At 46.1% G+C, this 27202-nt stretch overlaps 1 protein-coding gene across 1 annotated transcript in view; it reads left to right on the forward strand.

Moving 5' to 3' along the window:
* Positions 1-27202, forward strand: part of TBXAS1 (thromboxane A synthase 1) — a 149638-nt gene that overhangs the window by 55565 nt on the left and 66871 nt on the right. The window contains exons 4-5 of the mRNA XM_028106296.2: positions 14184-14280; positions 25919-26035. Of these exons, the coding sequence (XP_027962097.1) occupies positions 14184-14280; positions 25919-26035 (214 nt within the window). The remainder of the gene's footprint in view (positions 1-14183; positions 14281-25918; positions 26036-27202) is intronic.

Raw genomic sequence — 27202 nt, forward strand, 5'->3', positions numbered from 1 at the left:
ATGCCTGGGCATCACTGTGTGGGCGCAAATATTCAGGGACAGCCAAATGACTATCTTAATGTTTCTTTGTCCCCGCAGTGCCATCTAACTATTTATTTAGTAGCTTGATGCTGTTTGCATCAACAACTTTGCCTTATAGGCTGTTCTTCACGTTTATGATTCTTACTGTGAAAAAAATTGCTTGCCTAACATCTGTTCTGAATTTGTTTTTTCTTTATTTTTATTTATCTATTCCCTATTGAATTAAATTTGCACCAAGGACAGTAACTTGAATTGGACTCTTCAGTGTCCTTCAGGATTTCTATACACTTCAATACATCTCTTAATTACTCTTTTTTTTTTTATTATTATGAGCTAGACATATATACCCATGCTCACACAGGCAGATTGGTTTGTAGCTTACCTCTGCCTGTCCCCCTCTGGGGAATAAGTTTTATTAACTGAATAAATTAAATGGGTGGGTACATTCAATAGACTAGAGAGGTTTATCGTTGTAGGTTTGTTTCAGATAATTTTCCCCCCTGTGCTGCCCATTTCCCTTTTTCCGCCATATCTCTGTTCTGGAGAAAGCCTGATGGTATCTTGACAGAGTCACAACTCACCAGGACTGGAAGGGCCACTTCATCTTACAGATGAAGAGGCTGAGGGTCAGGGGAGAGGCTAACTTCCTGCCCCGGAGCCAGAAACTCCCGAAAAGTGGAGCGCTGCTTGAACCCGAGTCTCCGGGCTGCCAGGCCTGGGATTGTTCCTAGGCAGCGTGAGGTCTCCTGTTAGGACCTCCCACCACCCACACACCGTGCTACGGCTGTGGACCTGGGCCCCTCACGAGCACACATTGCATGTTTTCCATGGGTGTGGCTGGTATGGGTTGGGTGAGGGACACACAGCAGGTGGTCTGCAGGCAGGGTGGGTGACAGGCAGGCCTGGCTCTCATGGACTCCCCTGGGGGGCTCTGTAGTTCTCTGGCCTCTCCCAAGCTGGCTTGTGTGAACTCAGTCGAGAGTCCTCATTCAACCCCTGCTGTCACCACTAAAAATCCACCTCAGGACTAACAAAGCGTATTCCAGGCAGGAGCCAAGAAGGTCCCTAAGGAAGGGTGTGGTGAGACCTGCTTTTCTACTTGATACCTGGGAAATCTGCCAGGTGTAGGGACTGCGACCTCAAGACTCAAGGGACCAACCCACAGTCAAAACATTCTAACTCCAAATGCAATGCTCTTTCTGCCATCAGTTCTCAGCTCATCCTGGGAGGGGCGTTCCCTTTCCCCCCGCTTCTTTACGACCTTTCCCACACTCTTTTCAGGGTCTGGGCCCCTTTCTTCCAACGGCACAAAGACAGAGGGGACAGTTTTCCCCACGTCTGGAAGAACTCACTGCTGGCTCCACCCCAGGCATTGTCCACCCAACAGATGTTTTAGTCTTGGTTGTGTGGATAGCACTGAGCTGATGGCAGTGGGGAGACCATCCCGCCCTTCCACCAAAAAAAAAAAAAAAAAAAAAATAGTATCACTCATTTCTTGTTTCCTGAAGAAATTTGGCATCTAATTTAGAAGAAAAACACAGACCTGGACCAAGTTACACAAGAATGCCAGGGAATAAGTGACTGAATACATGATTAACCAGACATCCTGAAGCCATGAGTTGGGTAGAACCATGGGCCCATAAAGGCAGGGAAGGCTTCCAGGGGGAGGCAGTACTTGAGCTTGGTCTTGAGGGATGATAACAGGGAAATGAGGAGGAAGAAGGAAGAGAGTTCTACCCAGTAAGAATAGTTAGAGAAAGATCTTGGGGTGGGAATCGGAGCAAGAGAAGTTGACCATCTGGACAAGGGGACAAAGATGGAGCAGCATCCTGGTCCATGTTGACCTATGACCCTGAAGTGAGACTGGAGGCTCCCTGCTGACTATACCCTCAGTGGCTGGACAAGTCCTCCCCTAAAGGGGGATCTCAGCAGCTCACCTCAGTGTCGCCATGTCATGGAACCTCTGATTCTAATGAAATCTTTGGCAGAGCCACTGGGTTGCAGTGGGGAGGTGATCTAAGAGTTCTGCGTGCTCAGCGGCCCCCCGCCCGGGTGACTGTGCACAGCCCGAACTGAGATAACCAGCGCCGGCCACAGAGGGAGACACGCCGGTGAAGAAGCCCACAGAGCAGTCCTGCACGCGGATGCCTCGTCCGTAGCGGCGGGAGAGAAACGGGGAGGGGGCCACAGGGACTACCAGCGGGCTTTTGGAATGCAGGATAAAGAGAAACAGCGTCCTGAGGTTTCGAGTCTGGCTTCAGATGGGCCAGTAGCAGGAACTGGGAAGTCCGGAGGATACCAAGTGACTTCCTAGAACGAGAAAGGCAGATTCTGAAGCATCCCTCCATCTACTCCTATGTATGGGGTGCTCTGCCAGCTTCCCAGGGATGCAAGGGAAAAATAAGAGTAAGGCTTTATCCTCAAAGAATTCATAGTAGTAAGGAGCCTGTCCATAAAAGAAACAGAACAAGAGGCAAATCAATGGAGGAGTGGACCAGGCGCTATAGAAACTGCAAGGAGGGGTCTGGGAAGGCTCCACAGAAGAGCGGACAGGTGACCCGACTCTCAGAAAGGGTTTTCCAAACTAACAAGATGGAGACCGGGATATCAGAGGGAAGATTGTGAGTGAAAGAATGGGGCATGGAGATATACTGCAAATCTGGGGAACCACAAATAATCTTTTTTTCAGCAACTGTATGTGGCTGTGGGTTCCCAAACTGTGTACTAAGGCAACCCAGGGCGCCACGGTGAATTTGCAGGGGCTTCCTGGGATATTTTAAATATTCACGGGGAACACAGTGACATCTGTTGGACACTGTGAGAAGTACTTTCAATTTATGTGTATTCCTTTTTCCAATGTCCACTACGTTGTTAGAACACGAATAATTATTGAGTTGTTTGGACTTCATGTGCTTCAAAATGAGACTGCTGGGTACTTCCTTTGGCCTTGGGGGGCTCTGAAAAGCTACGGAGTCACTAAGGGTGCCATGAATTGAGAAAGTTTGGGAACTTTGGTGGAAGAGGAATAGGGTAGGGAGAGAGGCTATGGGTTCCTGCAGGGCTCCTCCTGACAGGCCAAGAAGCTGGGCCTATTACTTCAAACAATGGAGAGCCATTACAGGCTTCTCAGGCATGGGATGACATAATCAGCTTCTGCTTTCAAAGGTATATTTGGTCTTGAGGGAGGAGTTGGTTTGGAGGCAGAGCCCATTTGGGGCTACTGCAGTGGTCCTCGTGAGAGATGGGGCTATAGAAGTTGGGACTGGAATACACTTGCTCCATTAACATTACGGAGCTCCTACTGCATGCCCACAGCTGTAGTCAGTGCTAAAGGCCAAAGATAAATAAAATAAGGCTCCTTTGTTTAAAGTACTCACAATCAAGTGGAAAGACAGCCACGCACACATCTAACTATAGTTAGTGGAGAATCACTAGCAGTTAACCAGGCAGGAAAACGAGAAGGAGGGATGCTGTTCCAGGAAAGCAGGGGGTACAGCCTGTGCAAAGGTGTGGAGGTGAGGGATGATGGAGGGTTTCAGTGAATCAGGGTGATCATCAGTCCTGGCTCTTGGGGTGATGGGGAATAGGGAGGGATGAGGCTGAAGGTCAAGGCCGAGGCCAGGTTGTGAGGGATGCTGCAGTCCATGCTGAAGACTGCCAAATGCCTTGAGGGTGACCAACAATTGAAGGGTTTTAAATAAAGGAGTGGTACCATTAGGTTTACATTTTACAAAGTCCTAGGTGGATAACTGAGTCGGGACCCATGTACAGACAAGCAGCAGGTTGGGAAGACAAGCCAGAATGATGGAGACATACTTCTCTGAATGGGAGATCCAAAGTCCAGCCAGGACGTGAGAGGCCAGAGACGCTACCAGGAGGGAGAGGGCAGGAGGAAGACACTGAGCAGGCTCCAGGCCCCGCCAAGAGGGGCCGGTTCAGTCTGTGAGGCTGTGAGGTCAGGATCAGCCCCCGGGCATGTGTGCACTGAGGTGTCCCCACGCAGGTGGCACAGTCCCTGCTCCCAGTGACTCCAGACCCCACGGGCCTGTGACTCTGTCACTGCTCCTCTAGAAAAGTGTCCCTGGCAGCTTGAGTCTGCTCTGCTTCTCTGCTAACTCAAGCCTCCCAGGCTTCATGACATTGGATAGCGAGATGCCCCAGTGAGCCGAGCTGGGACAGACCTCCGGGCCTCCTAGGGCCATTCTTTCTCCCAGTGCCATGACAGCTGCCCAGCCCAGAAAACCAAACGCCCAGTACAACTGGCACTGGACTTCTACTTGGCTTTTCTCAGAACTTTCTGGAAGGTGAGAGTCTGGGACTCTCACCACAACGACCTCCTTCAGGCTCTCCCCCCCACCCCAGCTGAGCGCCCTACCACTTACACATCTACAGGGTGGGCCAGAGGTTAGGCTTAAGGCCAGGCCAGTAGTTAGGCTTCGGCATCCTCCACCCCCCCCCCCGGAAATCACACGGTCACTGAGGCAAGGATTTATCAGATGCTTAATGCTTAGCAGCTGCCAGAGAAGCTGAAGGCCTACATCCAGTCTTCAGACTCTACCTGGAAACCAGGAGTCTCTAGACGAGCATCTAGATTCCTTCTGCAGATGCTGGGGGGTGGGGGACCAGTGTATCACCTGCTCCCGCAGGGGCACCCCTCACCCAGCCTCTTCACCCCCTACAAAGTGGCTCTAGCAGCTTCTGCTCGTGCACCTGCTGGGGCAGGCAGTGGGGGGGGTGGGGGCGGGGCGGGGCTCACACTTCTGATGGAGAGGTGATGATGACCAGTGCTTACCTAAAACTTGACTGTGGGCACAACAGTTTCATGTGTTTCATCCGACCCTCCGAGCCAGCCTCTTTAATTAAAGAAGCTGGCTCGGGAAGGTTGTGGTTTGCCCAAGGTGACACAGCTGTGAAATCACAGGGCAGGGCCTTGAACCCAAGTCCCGGCAGGTGCGCCACTGCCAACCCCCAACCCCCACCCTGACGCTTGAAAGACACCACGGGGCCAATCCGGTGAGAAATTCTTCCCCCCCCCCCCTTTTGTCTTTTTCTTATTAGAAGAGTCACACACAGTCATTATAAAATACTGGGACAGTAAAGAAATAAACACAACGTGACAAGTCAAAGTCCCCCATCATTTCCTGCTCCAGATACCCGCACTGTTAGCTAGTAGAGCTTCCTCTAGATTTTTTCCAGGGCTATTATTAGCATGCCCCAACATAGCGCCTGACACAGAGTATGTGCTCAATAAATGCTTGTTGAGTGAACTGATGAAGAGTCAGATGGGCTATTATTTATTTACACAACTCTACGTACTAGTTTAAAATGTGCTTTTCTGTTCGGTTATGTAACCTGGCCATCCTCCTGTGTCGGGTCCTGCAGGTGCCTCTGATGAACAGCCTGGAGAGCCTGGCCGCCCCTGACAGGTGCAGGCCTTCTGGAACAGGGCCAGGCAGCCCACAGGCTAATACCGGCAGGTTACCCTGCCTCGGTGCCCAGAAGGCAGTTATCAACTATCTTGATTGAACAGACTGGTCAGTTAAAAAAGAAAAACAAAACCTGCTAATTAAACAGTCAAACAAGTAGGTTTTCTTGTTTGCACAATACCTCACTGATTGGCCTAAATTTTCTCTTCAACCAGTTGCTCTGGAGTTCAATAAGCAGATTCTTATGTGCATAAATAAATATAAATGAACATAAGTGGCTAAGAGCTTTTACCAAAAGATGAAGCAAGAACTTACCTTTGTAATTGGGTTGGCGGGTGGGGGCGGGGGCTCTGGCCTGTGAAACAAGAAGCTAGTCTGAGTTCCCTCCTTGAAAAGACCCCGTCGGTGCAGCTGGTGGCCTGGTGGCTTCCGTTTGTGCACCTGCTCAGCGCTGAGCCACTCCATAGACCAGGCAGCCTGGGAGAAGCGCAGCCTCGGGTAACTTCTTTCTCTCAGCCTGTGTCCTATTCTGAAAAGTGGGTATAGTAACTACCGCATCCATGTCCCATGACGATGAAATGAGATCATACGGGCAGCGCACTTAGAACAAGGCCTGCCAGGTGGTAAGCACACAGTAAATGGGGACAGCTGTGGTTCGCTCAAAGGGTCTGAGGACAGTCCTCAACCCAGTCGAACACTTCACTGGCTCATTTCACTCATCTAGGAGGTTCCTTCACACCCTATAGAGAGGAGACTTAAAATTCAAAGACCATGATGTAATTTCCTTTTTAATTCATAGGAATTACAGGCTTCAGAGGCACACCAGACTGCAGAGATTATCATGTTTTGCTTCCATATTTCAGAGGTGAGGAAGCTGGAGCCCAGAATTGGGCTTAACAAAGTTTGCCTGCCGTGGTTGTCCGAGCGAGTTGCAACCCTGGCTGATCCCAGATACAGTGTCCCGGGCTCTAGTGCATATTACTTGGCAGTATGCCACCCCGTCTCAGGAAGCAGTGAGATGCCCCCATAACTTCACACTGATGCACAAAACTGAGATCAGACCCCTTAGGGAAGTATATTTTGAGAGGTGGAAGGGCATCAGGTAGTCACAAATTTGAGGAGGAAAGGGGGCACCATATTGGTTAGGACTTTTGGCTTACAAAGGATAGAAACCCAACTCAAATGACCTGCAGCACACAAGCTATAACTGAAGTGGGGAGGGCCCGGGAAGGACAGCAACAGGCAGAGCCTCAAACCAGACTTTGTACTTCCTTGACACCCCGTTTGTCTGAAATCTCTGCTTGTCCCAATTAGCTCCTTCTGCAGGCAGTTCCTACATGTGGTAGAAAGATGGCCACCAACAGTCCTGTACTCATATATTCCCAGTTTAGCAGCTCCAGGTGAAAGACAAAGCTTTCTCCCTGCAGTCTCCACGTATATATCCAATGAAGGATTCTGACTGGCCCTGATTGGGTCATGTGTCCCATCCCAGGACCAGTCACTGTTGCCAAGGAGATGAGACACTGTGACTGGCAGGCTTGGGTGGCGAGTCCATCCCCATGACCAGATGCTGGGGATGGACTTGGTGGGTGGAATGACAAGGTGTTATCATCCACAGCTCCTCAGTACTGCATGGAATGGGGGAGGGTGCTTCCTGACGCGGGGCTGGGCAGACAGGAACACTGGAGCCCTCCCAGGCACCCAAAAGGGAAGCCTGAAAAACAATCTTCATTACGTTTTTCTCTGTTCGAAATCTTTCCAGGACCTCCTCAAACTACAGATGAGTGTTTGGGTAAATATAAATTCACAAGATTACACAATTTACATGTAAAATGGGGCCAGTTTTCTCATGAGGTTCATAACCAGCTCTGAAGCAATTCTAAAGGAATTGTGACAAAATTGTTTTTAGCATTAGCAATATTACTAGAAAAAAGCACAAAGACTCCCAAGGTGGCCACTTGGAAGGACAACTTCCATTTGAACGTAGAAGTATTATTTTGTTTTTTGTTTTCTTTGAAAAATCCAGATCACATGTAAAATTATTTTGGTAATAACTAAATCAATACAAATATATTACCAAAATATGTGTGCACCCTAGTGTAAATGCTTTTGTTTTAGGTCTGAGAATATAGGGAAATGAGAATGAGTATGAACTTTGGTTACATACAGAGCAGGATTTTTAACTTGGGGTTTGTGGGTGCCCAACCTGCTCATCATCAGTCACATCAGGACTCCCTCGGGAGCTTGTTAAAATTAAAGGGGACCGGCTTCCACCCCAGAGACTCTGGTCAGGCAGGTCTGGCTGGGGCCGGGCATTATTTTCTGAGCACTTAACAGATAGTTCTGACCAGCCATTGAGGCTGAAAATCACTCTCTCAGACAGCATTTCCCAGAGTGTGGGGGTTGTGTCTCCTGGCATCAGAATCTGGAGAGCCTGTTAAAATGCAGACTCTTGGCCCCTCCCAGGCCTACTTGATCTGACTTAGTGAGGAGCAGAGCTATGACTGTATAGTTCATTAAGCTCCCAGATGACTTAAAACATTTCATTGTTTTGAGAGAATTCTAGATTCATAGGGAGTTGCAAAAAAGGTACGGAGAGGTCCCGTGTACCCAGTTTCCCCCAGGGGTGGCCTCCCACATAGCTATAGTACATTATCAAACCAGGAAACTTACTGGTGTGATAAACTGGTACAACCCACAATACTTCTTCAGATTTTATCAGGTTTACACGCACGTGTGTGTGTGTGTGAGTGTGTGTGTAGATATATGTGATTTTATCACATGTGTAACCACTACCACAGCCAAGATACAGAACTATCCCATCACCACAAGGCTCCCTGGTGCCACCCTTTCGAGCCACATCGGTCCCTCACCACTCCCATCCCTAACCCTGTGACAGCTACTAATTTCTTCTCCTTCTCTACAATTTCCTTATTTCAGAAAGGTGATAAAAACAGAATCGTATGTCACCTCTCTAGATTGGCTTTTCTCACTCCCATAATTCCCTTGTGATCCATCCAAATCATTGCATATATCAACCGTTTGAGTTTTTGGTTGCTGCATAGTATTCCATTATATGGATATACCACTGTTTGTTTAACCTTCCGTCTGTTGAAGACACTTCGGGTTGTTTTCAGTTTTTTGCCTATTATAAGAAAAGCTGACATGAACATTCATGAACATGTTTTAGTGTTAACATAAATTTTCATTCATCTGGGATAAATTCCCAAGAATGCTATTGCCAGGTCATATGGTAAGTGCATGTTTAGTTTTATAAGAAACTTCCAAACTGTTTTCCAGAGAGGCTGTATCATTTTACATCCATACCAGCAATGCATGAATGATCTGGTTTCTCCACATGCTCATCAGCATTTGGTGTTACTATTATTCTATATTTTAGCCAATCTGATAGATGTATACTGATGTCTCATTGTGGTTTTAATTTGCCTTTCCCTAATGACCAATGATGCTGAACCTGTTTTCATGTTCCTCCTTGGCATCTGTATATCCTCTTTGGTGAAATATTTTTTCCTGTCTTTTTGCCCATTTTGGGGTAAGATTCTATTTATTTATTTACTTCCTTACTTAGAACATGCACAAGCAGGGGAGGGGGAGAGGGAGAGAGAATCCCAAGCAGATTCCCCGCTGAGTGAGGAGCCCAACATGAGGCTCAGTCTCACTGACTCTGAGATCATGACCTGAGCTATAATCAACAGTCAGACGCTTAACCAACTGAGCCACGCAGGCGCCCCTGCCCATTTTTTATTGGATTGGGTTTTTTTTAACTATTGAGTTTTACAAGTCCTTCATATACTCTAGATGGAAGTCCCTCTTTGTCAGATATATGGTTTGCAAATATTTTCTCCTAGACTGTCAATTGTCTTTTCATCTTGACAGGGTTTTAAGAGAGCAAAAATTTTTATTTAAAAGAGCAAAAATTTTTATTTTGATGAGGTGCAATTGATCGATTTTTGTCTTTTCTGGATTGTACATTTGTTAAGTCTATGAACTCTTTGCCTAGTCCTAGATCCCAAAGATTCTTCCCGTTTTTTTTTCTAGCAGCTTTATGTTTTACATTTAACTCTGTGACCCATTTTGAGTTGATTTTTGTAGAAGGTGTGAGGTTTGGTTTTTTGCCAATATATATCTAAGTATTCCAGCACCACTTGTTGAAAGGCTATCCTTCCTCCATTGAGTTGCTTTTGTATCTTTGTCAAAAATCAGTTGAGGATATTGTGTAGGTCTATTTCTAGGTTCTCTATTCTGTTCCATTCATCTATGTGTCTATTTCTCTGCCAACATCATACATTCTTGGCTACTGTAGCCAAGTCTTGGAATCTGGTAGACTGATTCCTCCCACTTCACCCTTTTTTTTCAAAATGGATTTAGTTATTCTAAGTCCTTTGCCTTTCCATATAAATTTTAGAATAAGCTTGTCTATGCCTACAAAAATGTTTGCTGTGCTTTTGATAGGAATTGCACTGAACCTATGGATCCATTTTGAAAGAACTGACATCTTTATAGTGTGGAGTCTTCCAATCCATGAACATGCTATATCTATTTATTTCGGTCTTCTTTATTTCCTCTGCATTATACATGGCATTGTATTTTAATTTTGAATTCAACATGTTCATTGTTGGTATACAGAAATACTGTTGATTTTAATGTGTGTATGTGTTGCTCTTAAATACTGCAACCTTGCTGAATTCACTTATTAGTTCAGGATTTTTTTTTTTTATTATTCCATAGGATTTTCTATGTGGACAATGATGTCATCTGAGAGTAGGGACAGTATTGTTTATTCCTTTCAATCTATATGCTTTTTATTTATTTTCCTTGCCTTATTGCACTTGCTAGAAGTTCTAGTACTACACTGAATGACAGTAGAGAGGGTAGACGTCCTTGCCTTGTTCCCAATCTTAGGAAAAAGCACTCTTTCACCATTAAGTGTGATGTTAGCTGGGTTTTTTGTTTTTGTGGGTTTTTTTGTAGATTTCTTGTAGAAACTTTTTAGTTTAAAGTTGAGGAATTTCCCCGCTTTATGAGAGTTTTTATTTATGAATGAGTGCTGGATTTTGTCAAATGCTCTTTTCTACATCAACTGAATGATTACATAATTTTTTAATGCAACTTATATGTGGATCATATTGATTTTTTAGAAAATATTGAACCAGCCTGGGGCACCTGGGTGGTTCAGTCAATTGAGCATGCGACTCTTGATTTTGGTTGTCATAATCTCAGGGTCATGAGATGGAGCCTGGTGTCAGGCTCCACGCTCAGTGGGGAATCTGCTCAAGATTCTCCCCCTCTCTCTCTGTCACTCCCCCCACTCGTGCTTGCTCTCTCTCAAATAAATAAATTTTTTAAAAAAATATTGCACCAGTCATTTATACCTAGAATAAACACCACTTGGTTGTGGTATAGAATTCTTTCTAAAGATTGCAGGCTTTGACTCATTGATACTTTGTTGAAGATTTTTGTATCCAAGTTCATGAGAAATACTGATCTAGTTTTCTTTTTTTGTACTATTTTTTTTCTGGTTTTGCTATCAGTGTAATACTGGCTTCATAAATTGAGTTGGGAATTGTTCCTATTTTACTTTCTGGAAGAGTGTAAAATTATTAATTATTCTTTAAACGTTTGGTAGAGTGCTCCACTGAAACCATCTGAGTTGAGAGGTGTCTTTTTCAAGAAATTTAAAATTATGGATCCAATTTCTTTTATGGTTGTGGGATTATTCACATTGTTTATTTCATCTTGGGTGAGTTTTGGTAGTTTGTGGTTCTCAAGGAAGTGGTTCATTTCTTCTAAGTTGGCAAATTTATTAGTGTAAAGTTGTTATAGTAGTCCCTTATTATTTTAATGGCTGTAGAATCTATAGTGATATCCCATTTCATTCCCGATATTGGTGTCTTGATTCTTTATCTTTGTCAATCTTGCTAGATGTTTATTAATTTTATTGATTTTTTTTCCCAAGAGCCAATTTTTTTGTTTCATTAATTTTCTTGTTTTTCTGTTTTCAATTTTATTCATTTCTGCTTTTTTATTATTTCCTTCCTTCCATTTGATTTAGGTTTTTTGCTCTTCCTTTTCTTGTTGCTTGAAGCAGGAACTTGTTCATTTGAGATTTTCCTTTTTTTCTAAGATAGCCCTTAATGCTATAAGTGTCTGTCCCAATACTATGTCAGCTACAGCCACAAATTCCAAACTGTTATCTAATTATGATATTTATAATAGAGTAATGTACTTGTTTTCTTCCATTTCTTGTTTCACTTGTCTTTCCTTCTTTTGGGTTACTTGAACATTTTTTAGAATTCCTTTATGACATTTAAAATTTTTTTGTATATCACTTTGTATAGTGTTCTTTGCGGTTACAGAAATATACATATGTAATTTTTCAGTCTACTGGTATAGATGCTTTACCCCTTTGAGTGATGTGAAGAAACTTTACTTCCATTTTCGTCCCTTTATCCTCCTTACTTCTTAACTATAATTATCTTAAGCATTATCGCTAAGTATATCTCTAAGTATACTGAACCCCACATCAGATGGTGTAATCATTTTTGCTTCAAGCATCAAGTATGATTGGAGAAACTCACGAGAAGACTAGTCTATTACTTTTTAGGCATTCCATAGTATTCTTTCCTTTTTGAAGTTCTAAGTTTTCTTCTGTTATTATTTCCCTTCTGTTTGAAGAACTTCCTTTAGCCATTCTTTAAGGGTAGATCTGCTGGTGACAAATTCTCTTAGTATCCCTTCATCCGACAAAACGGTTATTTCTTCTTCTTTCCTGAAATATATTTTCTCCCAGTATAGAACTTGTGATTTACAGTCCTCTTCTTTCAGCATTTGAGAAATATGCCACTTTCTTCTGGCCTCCATGGTTTTTGATAAGAAATCTGCTGTCCTTTGAATCAGTGTTCCCTATAAATAATCCCTCCCTTCTCCCGGTATGCTTTCAAGATTTTTTTCTGTTCTTGGTTTCCAGAAGTTTAATTATGATATGTCTTGGTGTGGATTTCTTTGGGTTCCTCCTATAGGGGATTCACTCAGCTTCTTGAATCTGTAAGTTTATGTTTTTTGTCAAATGGGAGAAATTTTCAGCAGTTACTTCTTCAAACCCAGGTGGCTTTTAAGCACATTTTATATTTGAGAAGCTTTGCTCTAGAGTGGGTTTCAGGGTTCAAGAACCCCTCAAGTTGTATATAAAATGCTGTGAATGTCCATGTTTCCTAGGAGAATGTCTGCAGCTTTCACTAGATTCTCAAGAGTTCCATGACACACCCCATAAATTTTAGGAAAGGATTGGTTTATTGCTATATTGAGTCATTTGTGGTCTTCTTGATTAAAAACAATAAAAACTACTTAGTATCATTTCTTTCCTTCTACCACATCTGTTGAATTCCTGTTTCCCAAAAATTTCCCCCACAATTTTGGAAAATACGATCACTCAGGTGAATATTTTCTGAGGGTCTAATATGTGCCAGCCACATTTTTTTTTTTCATTTTTCCCCTAGTCAGTGAGAAAAGAGTTAAAAAAAATTAAAGCCATTTTTAAGTTTTGAAAAGTTCTTTGTAACTAAGAATTAAAAGTAAACTTTGCTATTTTCATATCTTGTGACTTTACCCTTTAAAATCTATTCCTTACTGCTCTGAGCTGGATATGACAGTGATCACATTACATCCTGAAAGTAAAATTTCATAGACTAAAGACATGCCATTATGCAGTGGACCCATTCATCATCACCACTCGGGTTTGCTTCATGTAGCCAAGCACTCCTAGTTCCCCTAAGCAGACTTGTCTCCGGACAGTTGCACAAACAGATTCCTCTGCCTAGGATAGCCTCACCCCCTTTGCCACCCACTTTCCTGAACTAACTCCTGCTTATCTTTTGGAACTCAGTTTGAGAAGCACCACCTCTGGGAAGTTGGGTGTGCCTCCAATGTTACCCCTGCTTGTCAGATGCCACACTCGGTGCTGATTATCTAACTTGCACTCCCATCAGACTCTGTGACCCTTGAAAACTGTGACTGGGTGTTACTTGCTTTTGTGCCCCCAGTACCTTGATAAATGTAACCAGACATGTACTCAAGTGCTGCCTCCACTCAGAGTTCACTACCACCAGCTGACCGGCTGCTCCTTTCCTCCATATCTTCATTAATGTCAGAAGTATCTATTGAACTTCTTCATGCACAGGTGTGGCAACCAGATGTTCAGCCCTTCACCAGCAGGTCTGATTTTTGCTAAATTTGCACAGCATCTATTAATTCACTTTAGACTTTCTCCAAGGATCAATATATATAAAGTTTTGGCTGCCTTTTGCTAGAATGCCTGTCTCCCCATTTTTGGACAATATGGACAATGCTGACCGCTGCCACTTTTACTTACTACCGGATCTTATGAATTCCTTAATATTGTGTTTACATTTACAGATCTATCTTTTCTACCAGGCCATGAGCTCCTTGGGGGCAGGGACTCTGTCTTATTTATCCTAGAATTTCCAAGGCCTGGTGCAAGGTAGGATTCCAGAAATGTTTGTGGAATGAAACTTGATGCTAGATCATCACAGCTGTACTATTCCTCACGATTAGCACACACATTTCTACATCTTCTCCACATCTTTACTTCCTATTGGTCTTTTATCCTTCATTCTAAGCACAGTGAATTCTTTTTGGAAAGGAGAAATGGGTAGATAAATACAACACATTTTAAAGTAATTTTTTTTATTCCCCCAGGTACTATCTTGGTCGCCGGATGTTTATTGTTATCTCTGAGCCAGACATGATCGAGCAGGTGTTGGTTGAGAACTTCCATAACTTTACCAACAGAATGGTATGTCGTTTTCTCTCTGCATATGGATGAATGGGGAATCATTTCGAAGATTCAAAGACCGCACATCACGTCTAATAGGGACATGATTGGGTCTCTTATCAGGTTTAGATCAGTTCCACTCAAAACAGCTCTCCAGTGAATTCAGGTTTTCAAAAGAGACATGCAGGACTGGTAGAAAAGAATGGCATTTGCATTTAAGAAAAACTTCAAGAAAGCTAAAGTTTTCTTTAGCTTTTCAAGAGAAGTTCTGGCTAATAAAAATGCTAAAACCAGAAGGGTTTTTTTAAAGCTTGTGCTCAAAGCTAGAGGAATCCAGGGGGTGTGGGTCAAGTGACTGAGGAAGACAGAGGAAGGCTAATAAATATCAGAGGGAAGGCAAAATTTCAAGCCTCTTGTGCTTACATCTTTCCCAGAGCATATAAAAGTCTTAAGGCTGGAAAGGGAAGACAAGCAACATTACAAGGGAAATTCGTCTTCTTGTAGCAGGAGAAGCCTGTAAGAGGGCTCCCCAATGTCAGTTCAAGCCAATCCACTAAAGAACGTGCACATTCCATCTTTTTAAGAAAGTTACATATCCTACTTTCTATCTTTGACAAGAACTCCCAAAGAATGAAAGAGATGACTGATAGAGGCAGACGTCAGTGTTGTCCCTATTTTACAGAGATGGGGAGGATTGGAATTCTAGCAGAGAAGACCAATGTTGATTCTTGGAAAGATTCTAAAGTGAATTAATAAACATTTGCTTGTGAGAATTCAGAGAATCACGATTTTTGGGGGGGAGGGGGGCAAATTAAACTCAACTTCCATTCTTATGGGAATAGTAGGTAATATATTCACTTTTCTTGGTTATTTCACAAACTTTTGCACACCCACCATATGCCGGGCACTGTCTAGGTGCTGATTTTAAAGAGACAGAAGATGCGGGCTTGCCCTGAAAGAGCTTGCAGTCTAGTGACAGTGGCAGACGGGCAAAGAGACCAGTACAATATGGTCTGGTACTTGTGCTGTAGTGGGAATCGCTGTACCATCTGGGATGGGACCAGGGGAAGGCTTATTAGATAGATCTCTGGGGCTGAGTGTTAAAGATATTAGCATAGTTCCCCTGCGTTCTGTGCTGGTTGAGCCACCCAGCGTGTTTTTTTCCTCATTAAATTTCACGAGAACTTAGGAGATTGGTACAATTACCATCTCTATTTTCGAGACAGGGAAACTAAGACTCAGGGTTTAAGTGACAACCCTGATCACATGACTAACCGGAGGAAGAGCAGGGTTTGCCGTGCCACCTCCCAGCTCAAGTCCTTACTGCCCCCACTATTAATTGGTGACATTTCTGATCGTCAGGGTTTCACTGAGTAATTGGTTGCCCACCCCAAACGAGCTCATCTTCCGTCCCCAGAGTGTCAGGCCCAATGCCAGACACCACGTGGCCACTAGAAGGTGGTGACCGCCTGGCCTGTTAATGCTGTCACCTCAGGGTGGCTGAAGGAATTGCAGAAGCTTAACTTCTCTGCTGCCTCTAGACGTTCCTCCCCAAACGTGATGTTGCTTCTCTGCTGTTCAGAGTCCCCTGGAGTTCTCATGTGCTGCTGGGATCTTAGGGACGGAGTCTGATGTAGCACGCAGCTCTGGCAGACTCCGTAAGGAAGGTCAATTAAAGAAATGGGGGAAGCCAGTGCATCACAGGGCCCGGACCCTCAAGCTGCGTCCCAGCAGGCAGGGAAGGCACCCCTCAAGCCACCTAAGCCCTCCCCGCCCCCTAGCAGTGACATGGGACGTGGCAGCCGTGTGACATCGGGATGTCACCAGGGCACGAGACCCCGAGAGCTGACCTGGAAGAGGGCTGTGATGTGCTGGGGGGTGGGCATACACTCAGCACGCAGGTTTAAGCAGGGAGCACAAAATAAAGCTGCCTCAGCTTCAGACAATTTCTCCTCCAAGCCAGTTGTCTGTCCTAACTTTTTCCATCCGCTACTTCCCAGACTACCATCCCCAGAATATGGTTCCCTTTTCCTTCTTCCACTCCACACAGTGCCCTGGGGATAAAGTTCAAGCTCCCCAGATGAGACTGAAGGGCCTTTGTCATTTAGACCATTACATATGCTCCAACCTCCCCCAAGACAGGCTGTCGCTCCAGCTGGACCGACCCCTCCGTTCTCTCTCTAACCTGCTCTAGAGAGTCCTGCCCCTGTGCCTTTGCTCATGCTGCCACACTCGCTGAACTGGAGGCAGCTAACAGCGGGTCTCACGTTTACTAGCCATGTGAACTGGCGTGGATCATTTACCTTCTTGAAGCCTCTCATTCCTCCTTTGGAAAAGGAGCATCTGATCGACCTCACTGGGCTGCTGTGAGGCTAAATGAGATCACGCAGACAAGCCCCACCTTCTATGGGCGAGACAAGCACTCCATGTGCATTAGCTGCTGTCGGCGGCAAGACCCTCTACTTCTTCTACAGCCATTCAACCCTAGCTGTTCCTCAAGGCTCCCCTCAAATGCTGCCTCCTCCAAGAAGCCTTCCCTACTTCAGTCCACATTTACCTTTCCGCTTGTCTGAACCCTCATGGCATTTGTCACGTACAGAGACATCATCATCATCATCACTGACCCCATGGTGCCTTCTGCTATTTACAGTTAAACAAAGGTGTGGCTTTCATGCTAACTTGATTATTAGCTCCTTCAGCGTCTACGTCTTTTGAATACCTCATGGCCCAAACACACGATGACTATTCAGTACCCAATATATTCTTGTTCAAACCGAACTGAATCTCCATCAACTTAACATCCTCCCCAGAAGAACCATTCTCTGCTACCTGAACCTGGAGATTCAATCCACACTTCCCCTTCTAGATCATTCATAAACATGTAAAAAGACCCATCAAAGATGAGATCTCTAGGAAACCCCAATGTTTATAGTTTTCCATCTGGGAATGTATTCATTTATCTTTAGCTTTGTTTATGGTCTTTAAGCCAATTCCATATTCATGACAAAACAATCCTTAGTGACTCAATTTTTTAAAAACCATCTTTAGAGTGGGATTTTCTCACAGGTTTTTGAAAGTCAAATTAAATCGGGTTCTGTGGTTCCCTCTTATCCATATGCTTATTTATCTGCTCAAAGAACTCAAGGAGATTAGTGAGGCGTGCTTTCTTCATACTGACACCATGCTGCCTTCCCTCTAATAAGCCATGTTTACTTAAGTGTTCAGCAATTCAACTTTATTATACATTCATTCAGTAAACATTAAATGCTTACTCCATGCAAGCTTCCACCAAATGGTCCCATGTGATACAGAAAATACCTCAGCATATTAGTCTGATACATTAAGTGAGAAGGAACTTAAATAACGCATGGTTTCATTTTTCAACTGTGAGAGCCCATCTCTGCTCACAAATCCAGGCTTGACTTACGCGTGTCCCAGAACAGCCTGGTGCAGAAGGGCTGTGATGTGGGAAGCTGGGTTTGGCTCTAGAATTTGCTGTGAGCTGTAAGCGTCCCGTGAGGGACTGCCAGAGCCGAGCGGCCGGAGGTGGAGTGACACCGCAGGGAACTCGCTGACACACATCCGTACGGAGCAAATATTTGAATTCAAACTTGAGTCAAATATTTTTTCCGCCTCGAGAAGCCTGGGCTGAAGAGACCGTGAATCCGACCTGGGGCGGCAGTTCTGGTATCTCGCCTTCCCACTCGGCTTCCTTGAGGCCCTCACTTCCGCGCGGTGCCCCGGCCGTGTCTTGCCCCTTCTCCACATGGGCTCCGCGGGCTGCTATCACCGGCCTCAGCACTTCCTGAAGTACCTTCGTGGGGCTGCAACCACACCTCACCGTTAAACCCAGATCAATCTTCTCACATTTCTACAACCTTAGTTGTCCCAGCACCTCAGGATCTGGGTTTTTTTATTTAGATATTTTTAACTAGCTCCCCTTTGCTATCGGGTACTCGAAGAAGCCATGGGGCAGCCTTTTTTTTTTTTTTTTTTTAAGTATCTGTGGAAACTGGAGCTGGGCCCACGTGACTCCACAGAAATGGTCATAACCAGCAGTGGGACTTCTTATAGCTGGCCTCCCCTCGGGGCCTGGAGTCGGGGAAGCTGTGGGAAGGTTGATAAGAGGTAGGGTGGTCTGTGGTTCGGGTTAGAGTGGTGTAGTTGGATGGGGGCATGGAGACCGTGTGGTCGATCACTAAGCTGATGCCAGGAGCTCTATGTTCTGGTCCAAAATGACAGCATGGGGCGCGGGTCAGTCCGCAGGCCTGCCCACCCCCAGTTCTGCCGCTTGCACGTGGAGCAGAGGTGAGAGGTGGTGGTAGTTGTATGTGTGTGGGGTGTGCGTTCCAGGCCTCAGGTCCTCACAGGCAACACAGGAAGAGGGGGGAGTCTCCCGTCCAGGCACAGGTCCAGCCCCACCACTGCCTCACAAGAGTCGCACCTCTAGCCACGTAATGGATTTGGTGAATGGTTTTATCCAGAATCATGGAGACCCAAGGGCCTGGGTTGCCCCAGCTGCTGCCTCTGCCCACACGCACATGGGCATCATTGGTTTCCCTGTGAAACCACAAGCTTTGGCTGCTGACAAAGATTATGAAAGTTCTGAAGCAAATGAGTCACTGAAAACCTTATTACCCCCAGCATCTGCTGCAGTGCCCCATTCCAGAGAAGAAGAGGAGCGTGTGGGCTCCTTACAGAGCTCATCAGCATGGAAAGCTCCGGCCAGAGCTCCAGCCCGAGCGGGCCAGCTGTGCTGGGGCCCGGGGACCTGCTTGCGGGGTCCACGGAGCCGGGGGGGTGGGGGAGAGGCTCTGTGGGTTTGCCGTCAAATGGGCCCCTACACCTCCAACTGGTCCCTCTCCGCTGACAACTTTGGGAAACTTGCTCCTCTAGAATTTCTGATCCCCTTTCCCTTAAATAAAACATCCAGTAAGTGAAAACATTCAGGTTTTCAAATGCGAGCGGTAAGATTTACGCTGTGAGAATGTCAAACCCTGAGCGCTCTTTTCAGCTTTGTGGGTTTAAGTTTTAAATCCCAGTTAGTTAACGCACAGTGTAATAGTGGTTTCAGATGTACGATTTCGTGGTTCAGCACTTCCACACAACACCCGGTGCTCATCACCAGTGCACTCCTTTTATGGTTTTGTTTTGTTTTGTTTTAAGATTTATGTATTTATTTTAAAGAGAGTGTGTGGTGGTGGGGAGGTGGAGGAGGGACGGAGGGAGAGGGAGAGAAGCAGACTCCCCCTGAGCGCGGAGCCCAACGCGGGGCTCAATCCCACGCCCCTGAGACCATGACCTGAGACTAAATCAAGAGTCAGACGCCCAACCGACTGAGCCACCCAGGCGCCGCACAACAACACAAGTGCACTCCTTAATCCCCCATCACCCCCACCCACCTCCCCTCTGATAACCATCAGTTCTCTGTAGTTAAGAGTCTGTTTCTTGGTTTGTCTCTCTCTTTTTCCCTTTGCTCATTTATTTTGTTTCCTAAATTCCCCATATGAATGAAATCATATGGTATTTGTCTTTCTCTGACCAACGTATTTCACTTAGTAGCTTTGTCTTTCTTGAGAAGGGTCAGTGCACATGATTGGTCCACAGCTCTGAGCAAGGCAGAGATTCATACGTAAAACCCAGACCGCCAAAAGCCAGAAACAGATGTGTGCAATCTCATTTGCCTGAGCCCTATTTTGAGCCAGGACGCCCTGATGTCTATGACACATTGTGCTATGCACCGGAAACCCTCTAGCCTGAGCTGGGAGCATCTCATCCTGGGATGGGCTGCCCATGGGACGTTCCCAAGTGACACCCACAATAGGATGCCCACCCCCTGTAGGCCTCCCCTTTCACCTGCTTTTCTCAGGTCTGGACGTGGCCGGTTCTGAAAAAGCCAGGCCCAGGGAAGTGCATTTGATCTGTGAAACACACTTAGCTTCAGGTTTTCAACTTGGTAAGTGTGAACTCTAACATTTTTCAAGGTGCTGAGTGCATCATGAAGCCTGAGGAAGGTAGGAATAGTGCTAAGTGGTATTGATTTCAATGCTCAAATGCTCTTCTCTCAGTGCCTTGCAGAACTTTTTAAAACTTCAAAATCTTGCTGAAAATGATTTCATATTTCATGTCTTACTAGACCCTTCCTTTGACAGGAAGCCATCTTTACATTTCTCAAAAAAGGAGAAGTAAAATCTTGTTCTTGTATTTATACCTCCTTTCTCTAACTTTTGTGGTGGCAGAAGTAGAAACAAGTGTGTAAACCAGGAGATTAATATCTCGAATTTGGGGGAGAGAACAGTCAATAAGACACAGAAGCAATTCTGGTGTCTCAGTAGCTGTATTCCTGAACATCTCATGAAGTCAAGTCACCGTGCCCGTGAGTCCTGACCCTCATGCTCCTCCATTGCCCCAATCTCTTTTAGTAACACCCAGTTTCTTCCCATTCTCCCCCACCTTCTACAAGCCATGGCCCAGCAGTATGGTGAAAGTCAGATGGCTTAAAGAAATGAAATCAGATTCTGGATTTGCTGCCTTTTATTAGCTGAGTGACATGGACCAGCCCTTCAACTTCTCTGAGCCTCTTGCATCAAGTATGAGCGTCAGAAGAGCTAACCACCGGGTGTGTTTGGCTCCCAGTGCAGGGGGCAGTCAGCGCCAGTGGGCAAACCATGGCGTCCTGCCAGCATCCCAAAGAGCCGTTTTGAGCTTCGGATGCAAGGGTCCCTCTTAGGACCCACCAGGAGAATTTCTTCTCCCAGTCAAGCGTGACAGGTGCTATATCCGGGACACATGTCTCTCCTTAACACTGTTTCTGTCAAGAAACTGCTGGGAGCTTTTGAAGGTGTTCCTCAAAAGACTTCACAAGCCCCCTGGACCCCTTCCCCAGTCAGGAAGAGCCCATGCTGTGGAGTACAGGGCTCACAGAAACAGTTCCGAGCCTATGGTTTCCTCCTCTTTGGTGGATAAAATTCTAGGAACCCTATATCAGGCAGGGCCACCAGTGCCCATATCAGGACTTTGTCCAAATTAGAAGAGGTCCCCTTCCTTCCAGCAGCTGATGCCGAGTTGGCAGATGGAGCCTGATCTGAGTTGCGCCCCCTAAGCCAGCCCCCTAGACCAGTCCCAGTCTAAGGCAGAGCAAGGGACCAAAGTGTGTCCCTTAGGATCATTTTCTTTTTTTTTTTTTAAGATTTTATTTATTTATTTGAGAGAGAGAGAGAATGAGAGATAGAGAGCACGAGAGGGAAGAGGGTCAGAGAGAGAAGCAGACTCCCTGCTGAGCAAGGAGCCCGACGTGGGACTTGATCCCGGGACTCCAGGATCATGACCTGAGACGAAGGCAGTCGCTTAACCAACTGAGCCACCCAGGCGCCCAGGATCATTTTCTACTGGCCAAGAGTGAATGGATGAAAACTCCCCAGTGGCGACAGAACACTTTTTCTACATCAAAGCACCAAATCTAAGCCCCGTTTGCTTGAAATCTTTGTACAGACGGATAGCAATCGTCATATGGTGAAAATAACATGTTTTCAGGTATAGAATTTGGGCTTATCCAGGTGAGAGAACTCTAGAGCTTTTGTTGAGTCATATAATAAATAAGGGGCTAAGCAAGAGGTTTCACGGACGCAGACGAGGAGAGAGAGAGGTGGTGCCACAGAGCTTCCTCATCTGGGCAAGGTTGTGCGAGAAGCCGAGGTTTGCAACCGTGGGCCCAGCATCTTGTGATCATGGCACACTTTGATATTCATATTTTTGCGACATACCTGACATACTTTACACTGAACGGGATGGCGACACTGGCCTCATGACCAGTGATCTATAACCGTATTTTGGAGTCTTCAGAAGCACCTCCCTCTGTTTGCCTGCAGCCCTGTGTGGCTATTGGAGAATTGCTGACGGCCCTGCCAAGGCGTCACAGAGATCATACACATCTTAAGTCAATGTTCTTGCGGGTGCCAGGACACAAGAAACCTTTTTTGGCGGGAGGGGGGAGAGCTCTAGCTTCATATTCTATTAGGCCTCTTACACATTTTTCATGACACGCCTGTTCAGTGAGAGCAAAAACATGCACTGCATGCATTTTGCATTTCGCAGCATTTTCCGGAAACAGTTGGTGGTTCTCATGTGGCTCTCTCAGGCCACGGGTCTGGCCCACGCTCAAGCCCCAATGCATGGTGCTCTCTTCATGGGAACACAGAATGCCGAGGTGTTGGTTTGCTTTAATAACTCGTTCCTCTGGATGATGTGATTCTTCAAAGTTTAAAGCTTATGCTTAGTGGGCCTAATAAGAAGCTAGACTCCATTTTAAGAGATCTTAATGGAAAAGACAAGCACATTCGGCTGTCCCGGGGGGGAACTTGGCCACAAGGCCACTATTGAACCATTGCAGCTTGCCAAAGCAGTGTTTTCATAATTCCGGGAGAATCATCCCAAGATTAAGGAAATGATGTGAAAAGCACTTTGTTAGCGGTAAGATCAACATATACTGGTTGTAAACCACCCCATTCCCACCCTCCAAGTCAACTGTGAGCTCCTTTTGAGGGCAAGGATTCCATTCTTTGTCTTGATAGTTTCGGTGCTGACATAGAACCTGGCACATAGTAGTGCTCAATAAATGTTCACAGCTTGGTAACTCCGCAACTGGCAGGATTTTAGTCGAGGGAGGGGGGAAAGCTCCCACTTTTGGGGTTTAGGTTAGAGTAGGCTTTTGGAAATTTTTTGACTGTGTAAAAACACATTTCACATTATGACACAGAATACACACCCACACACTCTCCCACACACTCACATACACTCTCACATGCTCTCTTACACACACACACACACACACACACACACACACACACCCTTATCTTGAAAACAATATTCTTACTTTGAAATGCTCCTCAGAGTATCTTCTACTCTGTTCTATTCCTTGTTTCCCTTAGCTTTTCTTTTCTAAAATGCTCTTTGCCATCTGCTACCTTGATTTCATGGCTGGTTATGGCCTGTAGTCTGGAAACCCCCTGGCTGCGGAGTGATTGGAGGGACCTGCGCTGACACTCAGGAGACAGGGCTGGGCGGACAGGAGTCTAGAAAGCCCTGTTTCTCTGGATCTTCCTTCCTGAGGCTCGTGGTCCCTTCCTGTCTCAATACTCCCAGTCTTGGACCTCAGGGGAGAGCCCTCTGGAGGGCTGAGCTCTGGAGGCATCACTCAGTAAATGGAGCCAATTATTATGCGGAAACGGGGTTGGGGGAGGGGACAAGGGAGTTAGTGTTCGATAGGCACAGAACTTCAGTTGTGCAAGATGAAAAGCTTTCTGTGGACAGATGGTGGAGATGGCTGCACAGTATGAATATACTTAATGCGACAGAACTGTACGCTTAGAGATGGTTATGATGGTTAAGTTTTACATTGCGTGTATTTTGCCACAATTGAAAAGTATATATATGTGAAGACAAACAAGCCTGGAGTGTTCCCCTGGAGATGAAGCCTCAGGGCTGGAAGAGTCCTTAAGGGTCATTTAGACCAATCCCTCCCTGGACGCTCAAGCCTCTCGTGTAGAATTTCCCCAAAATGGATTACAGTCACCAGTGACAGAGGCTCATCACTCAAAGCAGGTTATTTTATCTTGAAACAGTTCTGGCTTTTGACTGCCCAGAGGTTTTCCTTTAGATGAGCTGGAATTTTCCCCATAGCTTCCACAACGGCACCCACTTCTACCCCTCAGGGTCACTGAAACAACCTAAATTTCCTCTTCCACATAATATGCATTCAATAAATATTTTTTTCAGTGCATCCTAAGTATCACTCTCTGATCTAACAAGTCTTCTCTTTCCAGCTACACATTCCCAAATCTGTCAAACTGTCCCCTCACCACCCCACCGCTCTTCTGAAGGGACCGATCAGCTGCTCTCCCTCTCACAGTGTCATCTCTAGAAACGAAAACACGACTCTAACCAATGCCCCAAAATTTCCCATCACGAAATGGAGAATTCTAATGGCAGCCGTAGGCTGAGAGGAGAGTGTTGGCTTGGCGGGCTGATGAGGGAGATACTTGAGGACAATGCTGACATATTATGTAGAAGATCAGATTTGTCCTCTGGGTGCAAGTTTAAAAAAATCTCATGGATCCAGTCCTTAGGTCTGAAGGACAGAAGCAAGATCCAATCAACCATGACTCTCATCTCTAATATATTCTGTTCCATCAGAACCCCATAAACCACCACCCAGCTCTCCTTGCACTGAAATGCTTTATTACATGTAGCGTGGCCCAGGACTGGGTGTTTGCCAATATGCAAATTTATATAATGTATCATTTCCTCCTTTGACTCTGGAACCCAAACAAATGGGTCATGTTCCCAAAATTCCATAAAAGTACGATTCTGTATAGTGACCACGGCACTCCTAAAGGGAGAGGGATTTCTCTGCAGAAAAATATCTCAGCAGCTTCGTTCTACTATATAATTAAATCCCCCCTAGATACTTTGCAGTTACGTTTCATAGCTTATTTTGAATGTTCATATTTTATCAGAAAATTATAATTTTCCTCTAAACACGAGTTTTTACCAGGCTTTTGAATTATGATGGCTGACTTCATATTTCAACTCAAAAACAGTAAAAAGAAATAGTGAAAGTGTCCATCAAACGAGGTGCCAAAGAGTGTTTGGTCTTCCAATCCCCCTGCCTTCCTGGACCCTGGCGCCCTGGGTCTGGGGGCACTCGGACCAGCTTGCGGGACTCCAGTTTGGACGACCCGGTAGGAGTAACTGGTTTCAAAATGGAACAGAATGGCCTGGGAAGAAGGGTGAGGAGACCTCATGTTTTGCGTGCTTTCAGACTCAGCTTGAATAGCTCCCCTCAGAACCACCTTTCTGACCAGTTAGGCCCATCATTCTCTCACCTGGCTCTATTTCTCTCTCATAACACACACATTTGTTAGTGTAGGGGCTTCCTGTCTGCATCCCCAAGAGACTGTCAGCTCCTTGAGGGCCACCGCAACGCCTTCTTTATTCGACACTGTGTAGCCAACTCCTTGCACATAAGAGACCCAACAAATGTTTGCTGAAGGAGAAAAATGAGTGAATAGAAGAACCCAGAAACACAGTGAAGGCATTCTCTTCGAAGCAGCTCTGTTGAGACATACTTCTGAACGATTCTCTTGCTTTTCCCTGTCCCTCCACACTCCCCACCTTCTCTCCCCCTCCACACGCGTGTCCCCAAAGAGCCAGAGACACGAGTCTGTCATCTCTCGGCCCCACATAACAATCCAGCCACACAAAACCCCTTGCCACCAAGTTCAGACATGAACCTCAATCCCAGGAAAGACAAGCCCAACTCCAAGAAGCCTGCTGTTTGGTCTTCAGGGAACTCTTGCTCCGCAGGGGGGCGGCAGGACCCATAGAAGCCTCTGAGTCACTTGTATGGTGCGGACCGCATTGTAAGAGGGTAGAAGTGGGTCAGCAGAGCCTACCCATCTGCTGCCCCTGGGCCCTCAGCCATGAATCTTTGGACCATTATCCATGAGCCTTTACATGCTTCCTCCACATCCTTGCGAGAGAATTCTCCTAATTTGGGGGTCATTGGTGGACTTTAACCAGAGTGTTTGTCATAGACCTGTACTGTCACCAAGGTGGCTTTGCCTCCCTCGTGTCCTGATCCTCTGCTTGTTTCTCTCAGGTGTCAGGTTTGGAGTCCAAACCGGTAATGGACAGCGTCCTGTTTTTACGTGACAGAAGATGGGAAGAGGTCAGAAGTGTCCTGACTTCGGCTTTCAGTCCTGAAAAGCTGAGTGAGGTAAGATGCAAGGAATGCAGACTCACCCCTTACGGTTCCTTCTCTCCAAATCATGATGGAGAGCGGGTTTCCGTGGCACCCCTTGTCCACGTGGCACTTTAAAATGCCCTGCCCACAGGGGCCTTCAAACCTCCCTAGGACGCAAAAAAGCCTGGAGTGGGTTCCACTTCCTCAGGCTCCCCCATCTCCAGTTGCCACGAAACAATTGTGAGTGTACAAGTGCATCTGGCACTCCCACGAGGTCCCAAGACTCTGCCCCGGGCACTTTGAGGCCACCCAGGAGAAAACGGGAGCCGTGCCTCTCCTCCTTCCATGTCTGATGGCTCGCCTGGGGATCTTGTTAAAATGCAGATTCTGATTCAGCAGGTCTTGGGGGCGGGGGGCGGTGAGATTCTGCATTTCTAATAAACTCCCGGGTGAAACACCTTTTACATAGGGAGGAACCAGAGAAGAGCTTGAAACAAAGGTGAGCTGTGGATCCAGTGTGAAGTAGGGAAGAGAGGGCCGTGGCCTGCGGGGGAGGAGCGAACACCAGGCTCACAGGCATGCCCAGGTTAACCTTGGAGGCCGTGTCAGTGGGATAGGAACACAACATGCTGCCAGCTCTTTAAAACCCTGGGCTCCCTCTTTCCCCCACCCAGAGACCCACCCTTTTCTTCCGGCCCTCGGTCCTGCCTCTCGGCCAAGTTCCGTCACACTTGATCTTCACCAATTGCTGGTCCGGCTTTGGTGTTTGGCCTGAATTCTGCAAGCATTTGGGGGACCGAGCACTTGAGCCCTTCTGATGTGAAGTGCTCAGGGACTGACTCAGAGTCCCAAGTACCTGGGCAACTCCAGAGCAAGCTTCCTTCCAGAGCCATCCACCATGTCTAGCTGTTCCAGACAGCCTGGGGTCTGAGCGGTCTGTCTTCAGGTCAAGGAATGAAAGCTACTCTTAAACTCAAGATGTTCACCCATACGGTCCTGTTTAATTCCTATAAATCTTCTGAAGTCCCCGAGAAGGGGAGAGGTCCCATACTTCCTAATTAATCCCATCCAATAAAACACGCTCAGAAACCAGTGATCCTGCCCACGTTCGGTGAGGTTTTGGTATTGGAGGGCGGTGGGTGAGCTCAGCTTGTAGCACCAGCTGAAACTCACCGAGCTCTTATCTGTGCCAGGTACCAC

Source organism: Eumetopias jubatus, unplaced genomic scaffold, assembly GCF_037043125.1.
Source record: "Eumetopias jubatus isolate StellerSeaLion01/CBP00866 unplaced genomic scaffold, mEumJub1_p1.0 scaffold_14, whole genome shotgun sequence".
Lineage (NCBI taxonomy): Eukaryota > Metazoa > Chordata > Mammalia > Carnivora > Otariidae > Eumetopias > Eumetopias jubatus.